General features: G+C 62.0%; 2 protein-coding genes across 2 annotated transcripts; one reads left to right on the forward strand and one right to left on the reverse strand.

Moving 5' to 3' along the window:
- The first annotated feature begins 3,312 nt into the window (after window positions 1–3,312).
- ERN2 (endoplasmic reticulum to nucleus signaling 2) lies at window positions 3,313–11,818 on the forward strand. The gene is given in 21 exon segments (XM_030958539.1): window positions 3,313–3,423; window positions 3,732–4,361; window positions 4,452–4,524; window positions 4,659–4,781; window positions 4,858–4,959; window positions 5,202–5,463; window positions 5,568–5,646; window positions 5,726–5,876; window positions 6,311–6,432; window positions 6,581–6,757; window positions 6,847–6,972; window positions 6,974–7,097; window positions 7,356–7,446; window positions 7,934–8,123; window positions 8,288–8,387; window positions 8,537–8,736; window positions 9,407–9,554; window positions 9,660–9,787; window positions 9,972–10,095; window positions 10,349–10,416; window positions 10,494–11,818. Coding segments are annotated over 20 exon segments (2,583 nt in total). The 5' UTR covers window positions 3,313–3,423; window positions 3,732–4,358; the 3' UTR covers window positions 10,686–11,818.
- A 333-nt stretch (window positions 11,819–12,151) lies between these two features.
- On the reverse strand, window positions 12,152–17,644 carry PLK1 (polo like kinase 1). The gene is made up of 10 exons (XM_030958534.1): window positions 16,873–17,644; window positions 16,574–16,742; window positions 16,352–16,496; window positions 15,899–15,992; window positions 15,192–15,411; window positions 14,564–14,722; window positions 14,404–14,481; window positions 13,771–13,925; window positions 13,186–13,368; window positions 12,152–12,858 (listed from the first exon to the last, which is right to left on the reverse strand). Exons 1-10 carry the CDS (start codon window positions 17,251–17,253, stop codon window positions 12,652–12,654), a joined length of 1,791 nt encoding a protein of 596 aa, XP_030814394.1. The 5' UTR covers window positions 17,254–17,644; the 3' UTR covers window positions 12,152–12,651.
- Window positions 17,645–17,673: the final 29 nt, after the last annotated feature.

The following is a 17,673-nucleotide window of genomic DNA, read 5'->3' on the forward strand; positions in this document are numbered from 1 at the left end:
TGCTGGATTTTTTTAAGTGTAACCTTGACTGGTTATCTTGGTGTTTTATTCTGTAAGATTAGTCTTATGAATTAAAGTTTGATAATTAAGTATTTCTGTGTTTGAGTGTTTCAATATTCTGTATGTACTGAGCTGCTTCCTCCTGCATGAACAACTGTGAGCAAAGGGTTTGTAGTGAGTTTCTTTGCAGGAAGATGGACACAGGCCGAAGTTCAGGGGACCCCACACCTGGTGACGCGTCAAAGCCGTGGTGCCCATCTCCCATGGTGAGGATTTGGGTTCTGCTGCCCTGTGCCACTGCACACACACAGGCCGTGAATTACGGGATGGTCTCTACCTCCCTGCCCAGAGCCGGGCTTTAATCTGCTTTTGCACCGAGCTGGGCCGGTCCTGCTGGCCTGGCACGGCCCGGCTGCGGTGTCACGGTCCCACTCCCATAGAACAGCCCCAAGCGGGTGCTCGGAGCAGCCCCAGTGCTGGGCGTGTGGCACCCTCGGGATTGCCGTGCTGAACCGGCCTGCTCGGCTTCGCTTCCCCCTTTAGACACCTCCTGTCCCACCCAAAATCCCCATCTCAGACGGGTCGGTAGCCCCAGTTTGCGCTGCCGTTCTTCTAGCTGTGCCCGCGGGCAGCTCCCGTTCGCTGTGGTGCCCGGTGTGCCCTGGCTCTCGGTCTCAGCGGTCCGGTCAGGCGCGGTCCCAGCGCAGCCCCCGGTCCCCGCTGGCCCTCGGGCCGAGCTCCCGGCACACGGGGCTGAGGGGGCTGCGGGGGGGCCGGCAGGAGCCGGCTCCTCCGCCGCTGCCGCCGAGAGGGCTTCGCCCCGCGTTACCGGCGAGAGGAACCGTCCTCGGCTCGGTGCCCGCGGCCGGGCCGGGGCGGGTGCCCAGGGCGGGGGGATGCGGGGCTGTGCGCTGACCGCGGCTCCTCCCGCGGTGCTAAGGGTCGGGAGCCGGACGGGACCGGGGCGGGGAGGCCGACGGGCCCGCGGGGTCGGAGAGCGTGTGCGGAGCGCGGGGGGCGGAAGCCGCGTCCGGGACCCGCCCCGGCCCCGCTGACTCACGGCGGCCGCGCGGCCCGGCCCGGCCTGGCCTGGCCGGGATGGGACATGGGCGGCCGCGCCGCGCCCGCGGGGGCTCCGGGGGGCGCGCCGGGGCTCCTGACGCTGCTCCGGCTGCTCCTGCTGCTGCTCCCGCCGCCCCCGGCACAGGTACGGCCGCCGCTGGCAGCGGGGGGGTGGGACACTGCGGGGGGACAGCGCGGGGGGACAGCGCGGTGTGAGCCTGTGCTCCCGGTGCTCGCCGTGCCCCGCGCGTCCTGCGGGAGGGCGCACGGCGTTTGGTGCCCGGGGTGTGACAGGGGCGCCCCGCGCTCGGGGCAGGTGCGCCTGCGGGTGACCCCGGGGAGCGGGGCCCGAGCCGGCCCTCGGGCGGGGACACCCGCACGGTGCTCGTGGTGCGGGTGAGGGACCGTGGGGCCGGGATGCTGCCGGGGACCCGCGGCCGTACGTGGGTGCCGTTGGCCGCGGTGCGATGGAGCGCCGGGCTGTCACCCGGGCCGGGGGCCCTGCGGCACCCAGAGCGGAGATTGCTCTCCATCCTCACCCCTGGGCCCGGCTGTGACCAGCAGCGGAGTCCCCTTCCCCCTCTGCCTGGTCCTGCTGCCTGTCAGGGTGGTGCCTTCGGAGCCGGATCCAGCTCCGGCCGCTGGTGGCGGTTCAAGTGGATAGGCAGCGTGCCAGGGTGGCTTTGGATTACACGGCTGGAGCTGCTTCACTAGGGGAAGCAGGGGATGCTGGCACCGAGTTTCTGTCTATGCTTGGCCGTCCCTCGCTATCCATCCTTGAGGGAGCGAGTGTGCCCCGAGCTCACGGCTGAGCTCGACCCCAGCAGCATCACTGCCGAGTCCAGAGTGCTGTGGTGGAACCTCGGGAAAGCTCCTGGGACAGCCCGTGGGAACAGCCACACTTGTGGGCTGGGGCTGGGACCAGGCATCCAGCGCTCCCAGTTCTGCCCGGGGGGGGTTTATGGGGAGCAGGGCAGGCAGCCTGGCCTTTTACCCGAGTGCCCTGGCCCCAGAACACTTGCAGAAGGGATGGAAAAACCCCAGCGCTTCAGGGGGAAGGAAGCAGAGAGCCCTGATGGCTGGGGGGGCCTGGCGGTCTCAGTTTCCCCCGGGCAGGTGGGAAGAGCACACGGCAGGAGCCCTGTGTCTGCCAGCCTGGCACGTCCCCAGCCAGCAGCAATCCCTCCTGCATGGCCATGGGGGCTGGAGGAGCCATGGTGGGGAGCAGTCCCCTGCCGTGTCCTCTGGGCAAAGCCAGAGCAGGGAAACTCACTCTGACCTCACCTGAAAATGAAGCAAAAAGAAGTGCAAATAAAAGAACTGGGCTGGAGGTGCAGAGGCTGATATGAGGTGCATTGTGAGGGAGGTTGTGTGTGCTCCTGTGCTTTGTTGCAGCTGAAGGAGTCTCCTGGCCCTGCCGTGCCACAGCCACTCTTGTACTGACAGGTTCTCCTCTGCAAACAGTCTCAGAGCCGCATGCAGGTCCTGGCTGGGCACAGGCTGCTGGCTGGTCCCTGCTCCACAGCCAGAACAGCCAGAACAGGCCCCCAGGACAGGCTCTGCCAGCTCTGGCTCCCAGAGAGCGAGGGGACTACTGAGGGGCTGGGCTCCAGGGCTGTCCTTGTGCCTCTCACACTAATCTGTGGCCATCCAGGGGCTCAGGTGCTGCTGCCACATCCTGGCACTGGGGACTGCCAGAGCCGTGTGTGTCCCGTGCTGTTTGCCCATCCCTGTTTGCTGACAGGGCGAGGCTGGCATATGTGGTGCTGGCTGAGCTGGCACTCACTATGCAGACGCCATATGTGGAAGCAGCAGCTCCTCTTCCCAGGTGAATTTACAATTACTTCCTCAATGTCAGGCAGCTGAAACCTGCAGCTCTGAAGGCCCAGGCAAGCAATCATCACTTCTCTGGCATGAAAAGTCACCAGACTCGTTTGTTTCTGGAAGGAGCTGTTCTTGTCACCTTTAGAAAGGCATCCAGGGTTGTGACTGAGAACAGCCACACTGCTGTTCATCCCACCTGTGGGAAAACTTGTTCCAGGGAGAGGAGGGAGAGGGAAGGCTGCCCCAGCCCCAGGATGGCTCTGGTGGGATGTGAGCCAGGGGAGCCAGGGGCTGTAGGTGCGGGTGGTGCCGGTCACTGAGGGTGCAGCTGCCCCAGGAGCTGAGCTGCGCAGAGGAGCTGGGCTGGGGGATTGTTCCCAACTCTGGCTGATCTCTTGAGGATGGTGTGTCTGTCCTAGAGCCTCAAAGGCGGTGCTGTGACTGTCCCAGAAACGCTGCTCTTCATCTCCACACTGGATGGGAACCTCCACGCCGTCAGCAAGAGCACAGGGGACATCAAGTGGACCCTGAAGGATGGTGAGTAGTGACTGGGGGGCATTTGCTTACAGCCTAGCTCCTGGAGCATATTTGGGGTTTGGGAATGCTCCCGTGGCCTGGCTCTTGCTGGATGGGCTCTGGGCTGCCAGTGCCTCCAGCCTGGGGTGCACTGCCAGCCCCGGCCCCAGGCATGGATGAACATCTGCCATTGGTGTCTCTTTTGGCTCTGAAAGGCAAACAGGCTGCGTGGCTGGGCTGGGTGACAGTGCCACGCTGGGTAAACAGTGCTGTTGTGCTGTCCCACTCACAGGAGCGCTGCTGATGTGGCCTCTCACTCTCTGTTTCAGATCCCATTCTGCAGGTGCCGGTCTATGTGGCAGAGTGAGTGTCACCCCCACTGGGCAGTGCAGGAGACTCCCTGATAACTGATGGAGCAACAGCAGGAAAGGGGAACCACAGAGAAATGAAATGCCCAGCCCATGCCGTGGCATCACCTTACCCTGTTCCTGGTGCTGGCACATGGTGATGAGGAGGAGCTGGCACCTGCTGCACAGCCAAGGAGCTCTCAGCTCAACTGCACACACCAGCATGGAGAGAAATAGAGGGAAATCCCCCTGAAAGCTCAGGGGCAGGCGGGGCAGCAAGAGCTCCTTGAGACAGGCAGGGCATCCACCGGCCTGGTGGATGCACACTGTGTGGCTGTGGGAAGTCCCAGGACTGACCAGAGTGGGATTTATCTCCTGCCAAATCCAGTGCTGCAGGTGCCCAGGAAAGGTCAAGTCCTGCAGGGACTCACCCCGGAGCAAACTGCTAGAGGGGATTCTGCAGTGTAGCCATTCTGTGTCCTTGGAGGCGCCTAGGGCAGGAGGTGGCTCACGTTTTATCCTTCTCTTGTGCTTCCCAGGCCAGCATTCCTTCCAGACCCCAATGATGGCAGCCTGTATATCCTGGGAGGAAAGAACAAAGAAGGCTTGATGGTCGGTAGGGCTGTGGTGCTGTGGGCATGCTGTGAGCCCCTGGGGTGCCCTGGGCTGCAGAGGTGACCCTGCCCTGCCCCTGTGTTGCAGAAGCTGCCGTTCACCATCCCGGAGCTGGTGCAGTCCTCGCCGTGCCGCGGCTCAGACGGGGTGCTCTACACCGGTACGGAGTGCTGGGGTGTGCAGGACAGCGCTGCCCGGGCTCCAGGAGCTGTGCAGGGCCACAGGCAGGGCTCACAGGGAGCTCCTGGGGACAGGGGGCTGCGGGGGCTTACAAAGAAGGCATTTTCCTCTCAGGGAAGAAGCAGGACAGCTGGTTCATTGTGGACCCCAAGTCAGGGGAGAAGCAGACCACCCTCTCAACAGAGGCCTGGGATGGTCTGTGCCCATCCAGCCCCTTGCTCTACATCGGACGGACCCGTAAGTGCCCCCATCGACTGCCTGGTGCCAGGAATGGGGCACTGGAGGTGACCTCGTGCCCTGCTCCTGTCCCCAGAGTATGTCATCACCATGTATGACACCAAGTCACGGGAGCTGCGCTGGAATGCCACCTTCTCTGAGTACTCGGCCCCGCTCTGTGAGGAGTCCTACCACTACAGTGAGTGCAACTGCAGCAGCCGCAGGAGCCGTGGCAGTCATGGCACACAGCTCCCCAGTGCCCACAGCAGCAGGACTCTGGCCGTGCAGGGGCCTGGGGTGACAGTGCCAGGGCCAGCAGGTCTCAGCTGTGCCCATTGCTGGGGAGAACAGGCAGCAGCCCAGGGCCAGTGGCAGAACTGAGGGTGACCAGAGGAGACACAGCCGAAGTGCTGCATCCCTCATGCCTCTGGCTCTCTGCAGAAATGGCACACTTGGCCTCAAGCGGGGACGGGCTCGTGGTGACCCTGGACAAGGAGAGCGGGGAGGTCCTGTGGGCACAGAACTACGGCTCACCTGTGGTTGGCATCTACCTGTGGCACCAGGACAGCCTGCGCCGCCTGCCCCACCTCAACCTGGCCATGGAGACCCTGCGCTATCTGACCTTCCAGTCACAGGACATCCACGTCCTCAAGTGGAGCTACCAGTCCGTCAAGGACTTCGCTGCCACCAAGACCCAGCTGCTGTAGGTGGTTCCTGGGCGGTGGCAGCCGGTGGCATTTGTGCTCCCCGTGCTCGGCCACCCTGGTCCGTGGCAGATGGAAGGTGATGCTTGTCCTTGCCCTGCAGGCCGGCGCTCTACGTGGGGAAGCACGCCGCCAGCTTCTATGCTGTGACCTCCCTGGTGCACGGCAGTGTGGCGCTGGTGGTGAGTGTCCCCTCTGCCCTGCTGGAGCCACCACGGCGCATCCGGCCGCCTGGTGCCCCATGAGCTGCCACATCCCCAGCCCCAGGGCATCACGCTGGCCAGGATCGACGGCCCCACCACGGACGAGGTGACCATGAGGGAGTCCGGGGAGTGCGAGATCACGCCCAGCACGGACGTCAAGTACCCACAGGGCAGCATCGCCTCACCTCCCAACCAGTGGCTCCTCATAGGTGCGGAGCAGTGGTAGGCACAGACTCACCCATGTCCTGGCTCCCAGACGGTGCCTGGCAGGGAACACCTCGAGCTGCTGCTGTGCTTTAGGGGCAATGGGCTGACCTGCTCTGCCCAGTGGGGTGAATGGGATTTAGGCTGAGTCACCTTGGGCTGGGGTAATGCTGGCTTGGGACTCCTTTCAGCCCCTCCTTGTGTCCCCTCCCCCTTGGGACTCCTTTCAGCCCATCCTTGTCCTCTCCCCAAGAGTGACTGCCAGACACCCCGTGCAGGGGTGAGCATGGACCCTTTGAAGCAGGGCTCACAGTTACCCATGCTGGGGGTCCCATGAGAAGCAACCCACTACTCCAGGAGAGCCAGGGCTGCTGGCAAAGGATGGATGCTGAAACCAAGAGGTGAACTGAGGGTTGTCTCTGTTCCCCTCCTGCCACAGGGCACCATGAGCTGCCTCCTTTGGTCCACACCACGATGCTGCGAGCCTTCCCAGAGAACCTGAGGAAAACCACGGAAACCATCATCCCCAGGGCTCCTCCCAGCAGGACTGTGTTCGACGATGTGAGTGGTGAAGGGTGCTGGGTCACTGAGGGGTCTGTGCTGCTTGCGGTGGACAGTGGGTGCCCAGCATGGGACAGGACAGGAAGGAAGTCCCAAAGCCAAGTGCCCTGCGGTCTGTGCCTCAGCCAGCCCTGGGTGTGTGTTGCAGTTCCTGGCCCCGAGCAGCCCCGAGGAGCCAGCTGTCCGCAGCGAGGGGCAGCTCCAGCCAGACCCCGCGCCGGGGGAGCAGCTGGAGGTGTACCCCGAGTCTGGCACCTGGGACCTGGTGATGGCTGCCGTTGGCACGGCTCTGCTGGGCGGGGGAATCCTGCTCCTGCTGCTCGTGGTGAGTGCTGCTGGTGGAGGGAGAGGGACACGGAGCCAACGCCCCAGCGTGGCTCCAGGCTCTGAGTATTCCCGTGGTTTATGTTCCAGAAGCTGCAGCGGCAGCATGTGGCTCAGCAGCAGCAGCTGGAGGAGCAGATACAGCTCCTGCAGCAGCAGCAGGAGATGCTGCTCTTGGGCCGAGTCTCCAGGGAGGGCATCCCTGAGGAGCCCAGGGGAGCTGGAGCTGAGCCAGGGAAGTGCCTCAGAGCTCTCACAGAGCTCCAGCCCCTCTGCCTGCCTGAAGGACCCGGCTAACGGGACAGTCAGCCCAGAGCCAGCTGTCCCAGTGGCTGCTGAAGGTGGGTGCAGGGGGAATGGGCAGGCTGTGGGGGCTGCTGTCCAGAGATGCCAGCACCCAGAGCAGCTGCAGGGATGCCCACAGATGAGAGGGCTGCAGCCCACCTGGGATGGGAGGAGATGCCAGATCTGCTGCTGGATAAGCATGGGCTACATAAGAGTAGGGCCCAAGAAATGGCCAGATGAATAGAGAAACAGGTGTCCTCCATACAAAACTAATGCTTGGAGGCTGGAAGACAGCTGTCTTCTCTCCATTGCAGATGCAGAACCAGACCTGGTTGTAGTTGGGAAAGTTTCTTTTAACCCCAAAGATGTGCTGGGCCATGGAGCTGGAGGAACCTTTGTCTTCAGGTGGGTGACACTGGGTGCCTGCCCACACTCTGCTCCCTTTCTCCCTGGGAGCCACAGGGATAGCGACAAGGCAGCTCAGGGTGGTGGCCACTGGTTCAGGGACTTTTGAGAGCTCATCCACTTCACCTTCTTCTGGTCCTCATCCCACCCATCCTGGAGCTGGGTTTGTGGCCCTCATTGACGAGGCACTGGGTACACGGGGCAGGTCCCCCTTGCACCCCCTCCCTGCCTGCCTGCACCTGCTCTGGCCCCTCACACGGTTCCTAGGCTCTAGCTCAGGCCCTTTTCCAGCACTGAACACAGAAAAAGTGAGGGATGTCATTTTCCTACGAAATTGAGACCCTCCATTTCCCAGCTTACACTGGGAAGATTGCTGTCGGTGATGTGACAAGGCTTTGGGGTGCAGCAGTGTGGGTACAGCATGCTGGGGACCCTGTGTGTGAGCCGGGCCCTGCTGCACACGGGCACACGGGCACTCTGTGCACAGGGGGCAGTTCGAGGGCCGCAGTGTGGCCGTGAAGCGCCTCCTGCCCGAGTGTGTGCACCTGCTGGACCGCGAGGTGCGGCTGCTGCGGGAGTCCGACGAGCATCCGCACGTGGTGCGCTACTTCTGCACGGAGCGGGACCGGCAGTTCCACTACATCGCCATTGAGCTGTGCTCCGCCACGCTGCAGGAGGTGAGCCGGGCCTGGGAGCCCTGCAGACACCAGCCTTGGGCACAAACTGCCTCTACAGGGGCTCCTTTCCATCGCCCCCATCACGCTGGGGTGGCTGTCTCTCCAGCCAGCTTGCCTTTGCCCAGTAAACCAGGCTTAGTTCCTCTCCTCCTGTGTGGTTGCAGTACGTGGAGAGCCCCAGCTTCGAGCGCCGTGGGCTGGACCCGGTGTCCGTGCTGCGTCAGACCATGTCGGGGCTGGCCCACCTGCACTCCCTCAGCATCGGTAAGGGCCAGCAGTCCCCTCTGCAGCCCCTCCTCAGCAGATGCTGCGGGGTTTGGGCAGTGGCTGTGGGGGTCAGCAGCACATGGGGCTGTGGCAGAGCCCTGTTTGCTCCAGCCCTGCCAGTTGACACCACAGCCTCTCACTTGCAGTGCACCGTGACCTGAAGCCCTGTAACATCCTCATCTCTGTCCCGAACTGCCACGGGCAGATCCGCGCCGTCATCTCCGACTTCGGCCTTTGCAAGAAGCTTCAGGGGGGCCGGCAGAGCTTCAGCCTCCGCTCCGGGATCCCCGGCACTGAGGGCTGGATCGCGCCCGAGGTGCTGCAGGAGGCCCCGAAGGAGAACCCTGTCAGTGAGCCGTGGCCACCCCTGCCCCGGGTGCTCCTTGGGCCCATTGTGGCAGTGTCCCCCATGGTGGTGGTGTCCCCAGGTCACATTGCTGGGGTGCACAATTAAGATGAGAGCTCCATGAGCCAGAGCCAGCCCAGACACAGGCACTGTGCTCCTTGCTAGAGCTGTCCCCGTGCCCCTGCCCTTGTGGGACAGTGCCCAGCTGTGTTCTGCACAGGTGTCTCATTAGGCTCCATTAGTCCTCAGAAATTTGGGGTGGGGAGGTTGGAGGGGCTGTGAGATACTGCCAAGGTCATGCTTCTCCTCTCTTCAGAACTGGGGATCTCATTCCCACTGGAAGCAGCTGCTGCACTGATCCTGGGCAGGGCAGTGCTGGGGCTCATACTGGTGTCTGTTTACCTGCTGGTGGGACACCAGCAGCCCCTGCGTGTCCATTGGGCTGTGGAGTCCTGAGTTCTGGCTGTGCCTCTGGAAACCCTTTCTCTGTTGGTGACCTGGGGAGATGGGGCTCCCTGAGCACAGGTAGCAGAGCAGGAGCCCCATGCAATGCATTTTCCAGCAGCTCTGCAGCCAAGGGCCAATTGGCCACATGAAAGGACAGAAAAGTGGCAGGTAAAGGTTTCCTCGCCCTTTGCCTGAGGGTCCCACGTGCCCCCGTGTTTTGCAGACCAGTGCTGTGGACATCTTCTCAGCCGGGTGCATCTTCTATTACGTGGTGTCGGGGGGCCAGCACCCCTTTGGGGACAGCCTGCGGCGCCAGGCCAACATCCTGGCGGGTTGCTACCAGCTGAGCTGCCTGCAGGAGGAGGCTCACGGTGAGACCCGTCCCCATGGCCCCGCACCGCGGGAGGCTCCGGCCTGAGGGCAGCTCCCTCTCCTGGCGCAGGGGCGAGCTCGCTGCTGTTCTGCTTCACCCCCAGACAAACTCGTTGCGAGGGAGCTGATTGTGGCGATGATCAGCTCCGAGCCCCAGCGCCGGCCCTCGGCCCCTGTGGTCCTTGTGCATCCCTTTTTCTGGAGTCAGGAGAAGCAGCTGCAGTTCTTCCAGGTGAGCCTGTGCTGTCCCACCAACAGTGAACGCAGGTGTGCACTGAAAAACGTGCTTGAAACTGCTGCATTTAGGTCAACATGCTCCTTGTGAGCTACTCTTAGGAGGGGTGGGGGGTCCCTGGCTCTCTGTCCCACCTCGTGCAGAGCAGGGGCAGTGCCATACTCACCTCTTGGGCGCATAGGACGTCAGTGACCGTGTGGAGAAGGAGCCAGCCGAGGGGCCCATCGTCTCAGCCCTGGAATCAGGGGGACGGGCGGTGGTGCGGACCAACTGGAGGATGCACATCTCCCTCCCGCTTCAGATGGGTGAGCATGGAGGGGCCAGGCTCATCACTGGGTCCAGTGAAGCAGTTTGGGACTGGGGCTCCAAGGGCTGGTGCTTTTACTGGCCAGCAGGCAGCTGCTTGTGCCCAGGAACCAAAAAGCGGGGCAGGTAAAGGTGGCAGCCCTTCCTTGGGAGGCCACAGCGCAGCAGGGCTGGGGCTGGCGCTACAGGGGCTGTGGCAGCCCCCACCCTGCTGTGTCCCCCCTCACTCCGTGTCTCTCCTGCTGTCTCCAGACCTGAGGAAGTTCCGCACCTACAAGGGGGGGTCAGTGCGTGACCTGCTGCGGGCCATGAGGAACAAGGTACAGCCACCCAGCTGCCCCGTGGCCCTGCCACCCCACTGTCCCCGTCCTCTCTCACGTCACCCTCTCTCCTGCAGAAGCACCACTACCACGAGCTGCCGGCTGATGTGCGGGTGGCCCTGGGCTCCGTCCCTGAGGGCTTCGTGGAGTACTTCACCTCCCGCTTCCCGCGGCTGCTGCTGCACACGCACGGGGCCATGCGGGTCTGCGCCCATGAGCGCACCTTCCACTCCTACTACTGCCAGGGCCTGAGGGGCGACGGCGCCTGAGGGCTGCAGGTCATGCCCGAGGGCCATGGATCATGCCTGAGGGCCGCGGGTCAGGCCCGAGAGCCACGGGTCAGGCCCGAGGGCTGCAGGTCATACCCGAGAGCCACGGGTCAGGCCCGAGGGCCGTCACGGGTCAGGCCCGAGAGCCACGGGTCAGGCCCGAGGGCCGTGGGTCAGGCCCGAGGGCCGTGGGTCAGGCCCAAGCCTGTGGCCGCTGTTCCCCGCCCGGGCCATCTATCGGTGTCCTGCTGCCAGCCAGGCGAGGGCTCAGCGGGCTGGGCACCAGGCAGCACCGTGCTCTCACCTGGGGGACCCTCTGGGCAACCAACACTGCCAGCACACGCAGTCAGACTCAGTGTTTGAGTCAAACTCACAGTCAGACAGATGTGAAAGCATTTGGGTCTGAAAACAAAGACATCTCAGGTGGACACAGTGCTTAGAGAAGAAAGAGGAAAACACGTTGTGTTTTCACAGTGGGGCCCTGGCGCAGCGACGCCCTCAGGCTGCCAATGGCGCTGGGGGACATCCACCAGGGACAGAAAGATTTGTGCCTTGGGTTCTCTCCTGTGCCAGGGGATGCAGGTCCTTGAGCTGTGCCCAGGAGCAGGCCCCCAGTCCTGACACCAGAGCTGCCCCTCAGCCACAGGAGGGCTGTGCTGGCCAGGCCAGGCCCAGCAGCCACCCTGGGGCCGGGACCTGCCCGTGGCACTGGGCTGTGGGGGCACAGCCCCGCCATGGAGGTGTGAATCTCAGCTGGGCTCAGAGCAGCTCTCTCCCTTAGGGGCCCCAGCAGCCTGTACCTGTGCCAGGCCTGGTGGCACAGCAGTCCAGGAGCAGTTGTCTCTGGGCACAAAGGAGGGAGTTCTTTGCTCCCAGGATCCTTCTCTCAAAGACAGGCCTATGCCTGCAGCTCCCCCAGCCTCTCCTGCTGCCCAGGGCAGGTAGCCCATGGGTGCTCTGGTTCATGGCATGCCCACGGGCATGTGGGCCCTTCGAGCCAGCCTCCAGCACCAGCTGAGCCCATGGACACAGAGAGCCCCACAGCAAAGCTCCTCTGTGGAACAACAATAATTCTGTATAGTTTGATTCCTCTGTGTACTGGGGTGTGGGATTTTGTTACACAAGTAACAGGGTTTGTACCACATTTCTTTTCAGAATATATTTTTACAGAATGTTATAAAAAAATTAAAAAACAAAAACTAAAGCTTGTCCTGCTTATAAAAACAAACTAGCCTAAGAGCACCTCTAGTTGCTGGCAGGGAGCAGTGGTGGGAGAACAACACAGGCAGGGCACTGGGCTCCTGCTGCCCGAGAGGACTTGTGCTGATTCTTTAGCCATAATTAGTCATGGAGCCAAGGAAGAGGCAAGCCCAGGCCAAGGATAAGAGGATGTCTCATTCAGAGGGGAAGCCAGAGCAGTGCTGCCCCCTTTCTCAGCAAGGCAAAGGGAAGTGAAACAGCCTGGATGCTGTTAAACAATCTTTATTCAAGTTATGAAATATACAAAAGTTGAGGTTTCATGGAGTTTCAGCATTGAAAGGCTGATTGCTCAAATCTCACCCCGGGCTTGCTCAATACCTTACCTGAGCTTCTACCAGAGGAAACGAAGCCCAGAGCATGGGCACAGCCATGTACAGACACCTCGCTGCCAGCTCTGCTCTCTCAAGAGCAGCCCCAGGCACCTCAAACAAGAGGGCTGGTTTGGAGCTGGGTTTTTGGCTTTGGGAAATTATAAAAACAGACTAGGTAGGGAATTAAAAATACACTTTGTTAGGAGCAGGAAGCAAGAAACCTTTGGGCACCAGTCAGTGAACAACACCATTCCCACAGCAGCAGGGCTTCCTCGGGGCAATGAGCCCATACCCAGGAGTGGGAACCCAGCCGGGTCACGGGAGGGAAGCTGCCAGACCTCTCCCTCCACAGCTGGGCAGTTTGGCACCGATGTCGAGTCCAGCAAGAACAAGGTCTAGGAGGAAGATTTCACCCGGCCCGAGCCAGACTTGGAGCTGAGGAGCTTCTCCACCATGGTGCGGGCGTAGCGCAGGCGGCTGGCCAGCTCCCGGCAGCAGCCGTGCTCCTCGATCAGGCTCAGCTTGTACGTGCGGAAGTCCCGTTTCTCATCTATGTATGTCACAGCAGCCATGAGAGGGCACAGGATGACCTTGGTGTGGTCCTGGGGGGAGAGAACACACGCTCACTGAGCACTGTGCTCCTTGGGGCAGCATTTCCTCTCGATGAGCAGCACCCAGAGCATGTGATGAGGTCCCTCCAAAATTCCTTCAGAGTGCAGCAAAGGGCAACAGCTGGCTGCAGCAGCCAGCCTGCTGCTCCAGAGCACAGCCCTTCACAAGTGAGGGTGCTCTGGGGGCTTTAGGTACCAGCACAGACAGCTCCCAGTGCCGGGCTCCCTGGGCACAGCCTTGGCTCAGGTCATCCCCTCCCGCCACCATCCAAACAGCACCATGTGCAGCCAGAGCCACGGCCCTGCAAAGAGCCTCACCTGGAAGAAGTTGATCTGCACAGTGCCGTTGCTGAGGTGCAGGATGATGGCGCTGCGGGTCCGGAACCAGGTGCACAGGTAGGGCAGTCGGGCCAGCTCGTCCCCTTCCCGTGGCGTGATGTTCGCCCCCGCCTTCAGCAAGTGCTCACTCATGTAATTCCGGAAGTACTTCAGTAGTGTTATCTGCAAAAGGGATGGGCTGTGAGGGCTGAGGGTGACCCCAGGCACGGGGAGGGGGAGCACAGTCCCAAACCCTCCTTGCGTCTTTCAGAGCTTGAGGTGTCACAGCAAAATCTTGTGGAAATCCTCAAAGTTAACTCTGACTGTGACATATCAGACTTGCTTTGCTGAACACTTTGTACATGGACGTCTTGTGAGGACTTAGCTGCTCATAAATGAGCCTCACATAGCAGCTAGAGCTCCTAGTGTCTGTCCTTGGGCCCATGTGTCACCAGCTAGAGGAAGCCTGCAAAGTGCCAGTGGCCTCCAATAAATGTTTCTGCCTGGAACCCACCCTGCCATCAAAGCCTAAGGGTGGCAGGAGTCTCACCACCCCCAGCCAGGGCTCCTGTCCCCAGGACTGACCTTCTTGTTGAGGGCAGAGGGGTAGGACCTCACAGTGAAGTAGGACTCTGTGTTGTTCTGCTCAATGTACTGCAGGTTGTCCCCATCGTTGTACATGATGAGCCGAGTGGAGTCATTGAAGAGAACCCCAACGCTGTTGTCACAGAGCTGGTAACCTGCCCAGAAGGAACCCCATGAGACCTCCAATCTCAGGGGACCACCAGCAGTGGGAACTACCAAGGCAGATGTTTTATCACCCAGGGATTCCCTAACAGCCACCCCACCAAGGCCCTGCCAGGTCTGCTCTTTGGGGAGGTCTGGCTGGCACTTTTCCACCTTTGGACTTGTCATCTCCCTTATTGCATCAGCTGCTTCAAAACCAGCCTCTGCTGCCACCATGATCCCTGTGCAGGCTGGGAAGAGCTTGGTCATGCACAGACACCATTGTCCACATTAAAGTGGCCAGGGCTGATGGTTAGTGACCACAGCTCTGGATTCCTAGGGTATTTGGTAAGATTCCTGGCAGTGGTCTTGGACACACACAGTGGAATAAGGTGGTTAAAAACCCAGGCCTAGGAAATGTCCCAGCCCAGGCTTCTGCCAGCCCCCTCAGACACAAGGAAAGCCTGAAGCATTGCCACCCATGGTATTTACCGAGTCCATATTTATCCGAGTAGTCCACCCACTTGCTAACCCAGAAGATGGGAATGCAGGCCGGGTCCTCAGCTTCCTCTGCAGGAAGAAAGCAGCTTGTTAGGAGACATTTCCCACAGTCAGTGCACCCCACGAGGCCCATGGGCTGCCCCAGGCTCACCTTGCCTCACTGCTACTCGCTCTGAGGGCTTGGCTGCGTTGACTGCAGTCAGCTGCTGCAACATGTCAGCCAGGTGGCAGCTGACAGCATCCCCCACCTCCCGCAGCCCTGCCGCCTCCTCCTTCTCTGGCAAGGGCTCCTGGGCAGGGCTGTCCAGTCCTGGGCAGAGAGACAACACTGTGAGGCGTGACCAGGGTGAGGTTCCAAAGGCACCAGGTACAGACAACACCTGACACACAGAATGGCTCATGTAGGAAGGGACCACGGGGGGACATGAGCAGGGTAACTCCAGAGCACAGGATGTGTCCAGAGGATTCTGGAGTATCTCCAGTGAGGGAGACTCCACACACCCTCTCTAGGCAATCTGTTCAGTGCTCAGGCACTGCACAGGAGAGAAGGTCTTCCTTGTGTTCTGATGGAACTTCCCAGGCATCAGTTTGAGCCCCTTACAGAGCTGAAGCGAATGCACTGCTTCATCCCGGGCAGAGCAGGGAGAGCCCCCTCACCACAAATGCTCTGAGTTTCCATAAGGATCAGGAGATGATGTGAGGGAGGCACACGGAAGGTTGTGGATGCTGCTGGAGGCCGGGCAGGCTGTGCCCAGCCCCACCCCGGCACCCACACCTACCTTTATTGAGCGCGGTCAGTGGTTTCCGCCCGCCGAGCTCCAGGCTGCTGGGAGCCAGGGAGAAGCGGGGAGCGATGGTGAGGCAGCTGGTGGGCAGGCGGCTGGGCAGGTACCCCGAGGTGAAGAACTCGTCGTTCAGCAGCTCGTCGATGGTCGGGCGCATGGCAGGGTCCGACCTCAGCATCTTCTGGATGAGGTTCGCAGCCACAGGGTTGATGTGCTGAGGGACACGTGGAGTTTAGAGATGGGTCAGGGACAACGTGCACTAGTGACAAATGAACAGGGTTTGCAGCCCAGGGAAGCTCTGCCTGGAGCAGAGCTCCAGTGCTGCATCAGGCAAGCAGGACACAAGCCTGGGAAAGCTGAATTGGCTAGCACAGAGAACTGGCTCCTAACAGCACCCAAGGCCTGGGGTCAAATGACTGGAGTAACACCAACTCATCAGCAGTGGGATGAGCTGGGAACCTGCCCAGACCTCATGGACTTGGCCCATGTCCATTCACTCCCACACACCAACAGCCCAGCTCAGATTTTTGCTGGACTGGGGGCAGGGAGCTGCTGGCTCCCCACAAGGCTCACACCACCCCAGCATGAGAGCCCCTGCCCTGCTATGGAGAGCCCACAGAGTGGCAGACACAGAGGCAGCAGCAGGAGGTTCACCAAGCACCACTGTGAGCCAAACAGACGCTCCATGGGAAGCAGCATACCTTGGGAATGGTGTACTCGTTCTTCTTGATCCGGATGTATGTATCCTTTAGACAAGAAGTCTCAAAAGGCGGTTTCCCCACCAGCAGAGTGTACCTGGGCATTCCCAGACAAAAGGGTGTCAGTTTTGCAAAAGAGACTCAGATTGTGCATAGGAGCAACCATGTCCTTAGCACACCCAGGGGCTTTCCTGGCAGAGGGAACACGCTTAGCATTAGACACACTGACAGCTACGTGTACTGTGCCTGGATCCTGTCCCCTGGAAAGGGAAGCTGGGATCGAGCACCCTGCAGGGAAATTTCAGTTGGGGAAGGTCGGGAGCTGCCTGGCAGCAGGACTCAGCGCTGTGGGGACAGGGACCTGGAGCTTTGGATCACACTGAAGCTCAGAGGGGCCAAGGAGACCAGAACAGGGATTGCCCATGCCCATGGCCTCTGAAAGGCAGTTTGACTCACATGATGCAGCCAATGGACCAGATGTCCACCTCCAAGCCATGCCCCTTCTTGCTCAGCACCTCTGGGGCGATGTAATTGGGCGTCCCACACAGGGTCTTCTTGCGCTCCCCCTCGTACTCTACCTTGGTGGCCAGGCCAAAGTCACCTGGAGGGACAGGGAGACGGGATATGACCAAGATGCCCTGGCTGGCTGGTCCCTGGGCTGGGGTCTCTGCCACTTACCGATCTTCACCTCCATGTCATCGCTGAGGAAGAGGTTGCCCAGCTTGAGGTCGCGGTGGATGACGCGGTGGCTGTGCAGGTACTGGCAGCCCAGGATGGTCTGCCGCAGGTAGTACCGCACCTCGGGCTCGCTCAGCGCCTTCCGCCGCTTGTGCAGCTCCAGCAGCGACTGCGGGGGACGGTGGGTCAGTACGGGGGCGGGGGTTGCGGGACAAGGAGGAGCTCAGTACCGCAGGACGCGGGGAAGGGAAGGACAGTCCGTACCCGGGGACACCGACACCCGCCCCCCGGCCCCTCACCCTGCGGCGGCAGAGCTCCAGCACGACGTAGACAAAGTCGTCGTCCTCGAAGAAGCCCTGGAAGCCGACGACGTGGCGGTGGGAGAGGCTGCGGTGGATGGCGATCTCCATGGACATCTTCTCCTTCTGGTGCGGCTTCACCAGCAGCGACTTGGGCACCACCTTCCCCGCGAACACCTCCCGGGTCTCGGCCTCGGCCAGCTCGTAGCACCGCGCGAAGCCGCCCTTGCCCAGGAACCGCCCGCGCACGAAGCTGCGCCGGGTGCGCGGGTCCACGAGCACCTTCGGCACCTCCTTCCCCCCCGCCGCCGCCGCCGCTGCCGCCCGGGCCGGCTCCGCCAGCGCCGCCGGCCGCGCCGCCTTCCCGCCCGGCGCGCTCATGCTGTGTCCGCGCTGGGGCACCGCCGGGCCCCGGCTGCCTGCACCGAAACAGCGGCTGCGGGAGGGCGGCGGGTCCCGGGGCCGGTACCGAAGCAGCGGCGGGTCCCGGTGCAGCAGTGGGTGCCGGGGAAGCGGCACGTGCCGGGTCCCTGCAGCGGTGCAGCTGGGGGTCTCGGTACCGGTGGAGCTGGGTGTGCCGAGTCCCTGTACCGGCGGGTCCCGGTGCAGCAGCGGGTGCGGGGTGCCCGTACCGGGGCAGCTGCGGGTGCCGGTGCCCGGTGGCGGTGGCTGTGCCGGTGCCGTGCCGGTGCCTGTGCCGGTGCCGCGGCGGGCCGGGCTGCGCTGCGCTGCGCTGGGCCGCTCGCTGGCTCCGGCCGCGATTCAAAGGCGGCGCCGGGGCCGTTACCGCGCGCGGCCGCT

This window comes from Camarhynchus parvulus, chromosome 14 (assembly GCF_901933205.1).
Source record: "Camarhynchus parvulus chromosome 14, STF_HiC, whole genome shotgun sequence".
Classification (NCBI taxonomy): domain Eukaryota; kingdom Metazoa; phylum Chordata; class Aves; order Passeriformes; family Thraupidae; genus Camarhynchus; species Camarhynchus parvulus.

Coding starts and splice junctions, on each gene's coding strand:
- PLK1 (XM_030958534.1), bottom strand. CDS start 17,253: ATGAGCGCGCCGGGCGGGAAGGCGGCGCGGCCGGCGGCGCTGGCGGAG. Junction 15,412..15,898: donor ACGAGTACACCATTCCCAAG/GTATGCTGCTTC, acceptor CGTGTCCCTCAG/CACATCAACCCTGTGGCTGC. Junction 14,723..15,191: donor ACTGACCGCGCTCAATAAAG/GTAGGTGTGGGT, acceptor CTCTCTGCCCAG/GACTGGACAGCCCTGCCCAG.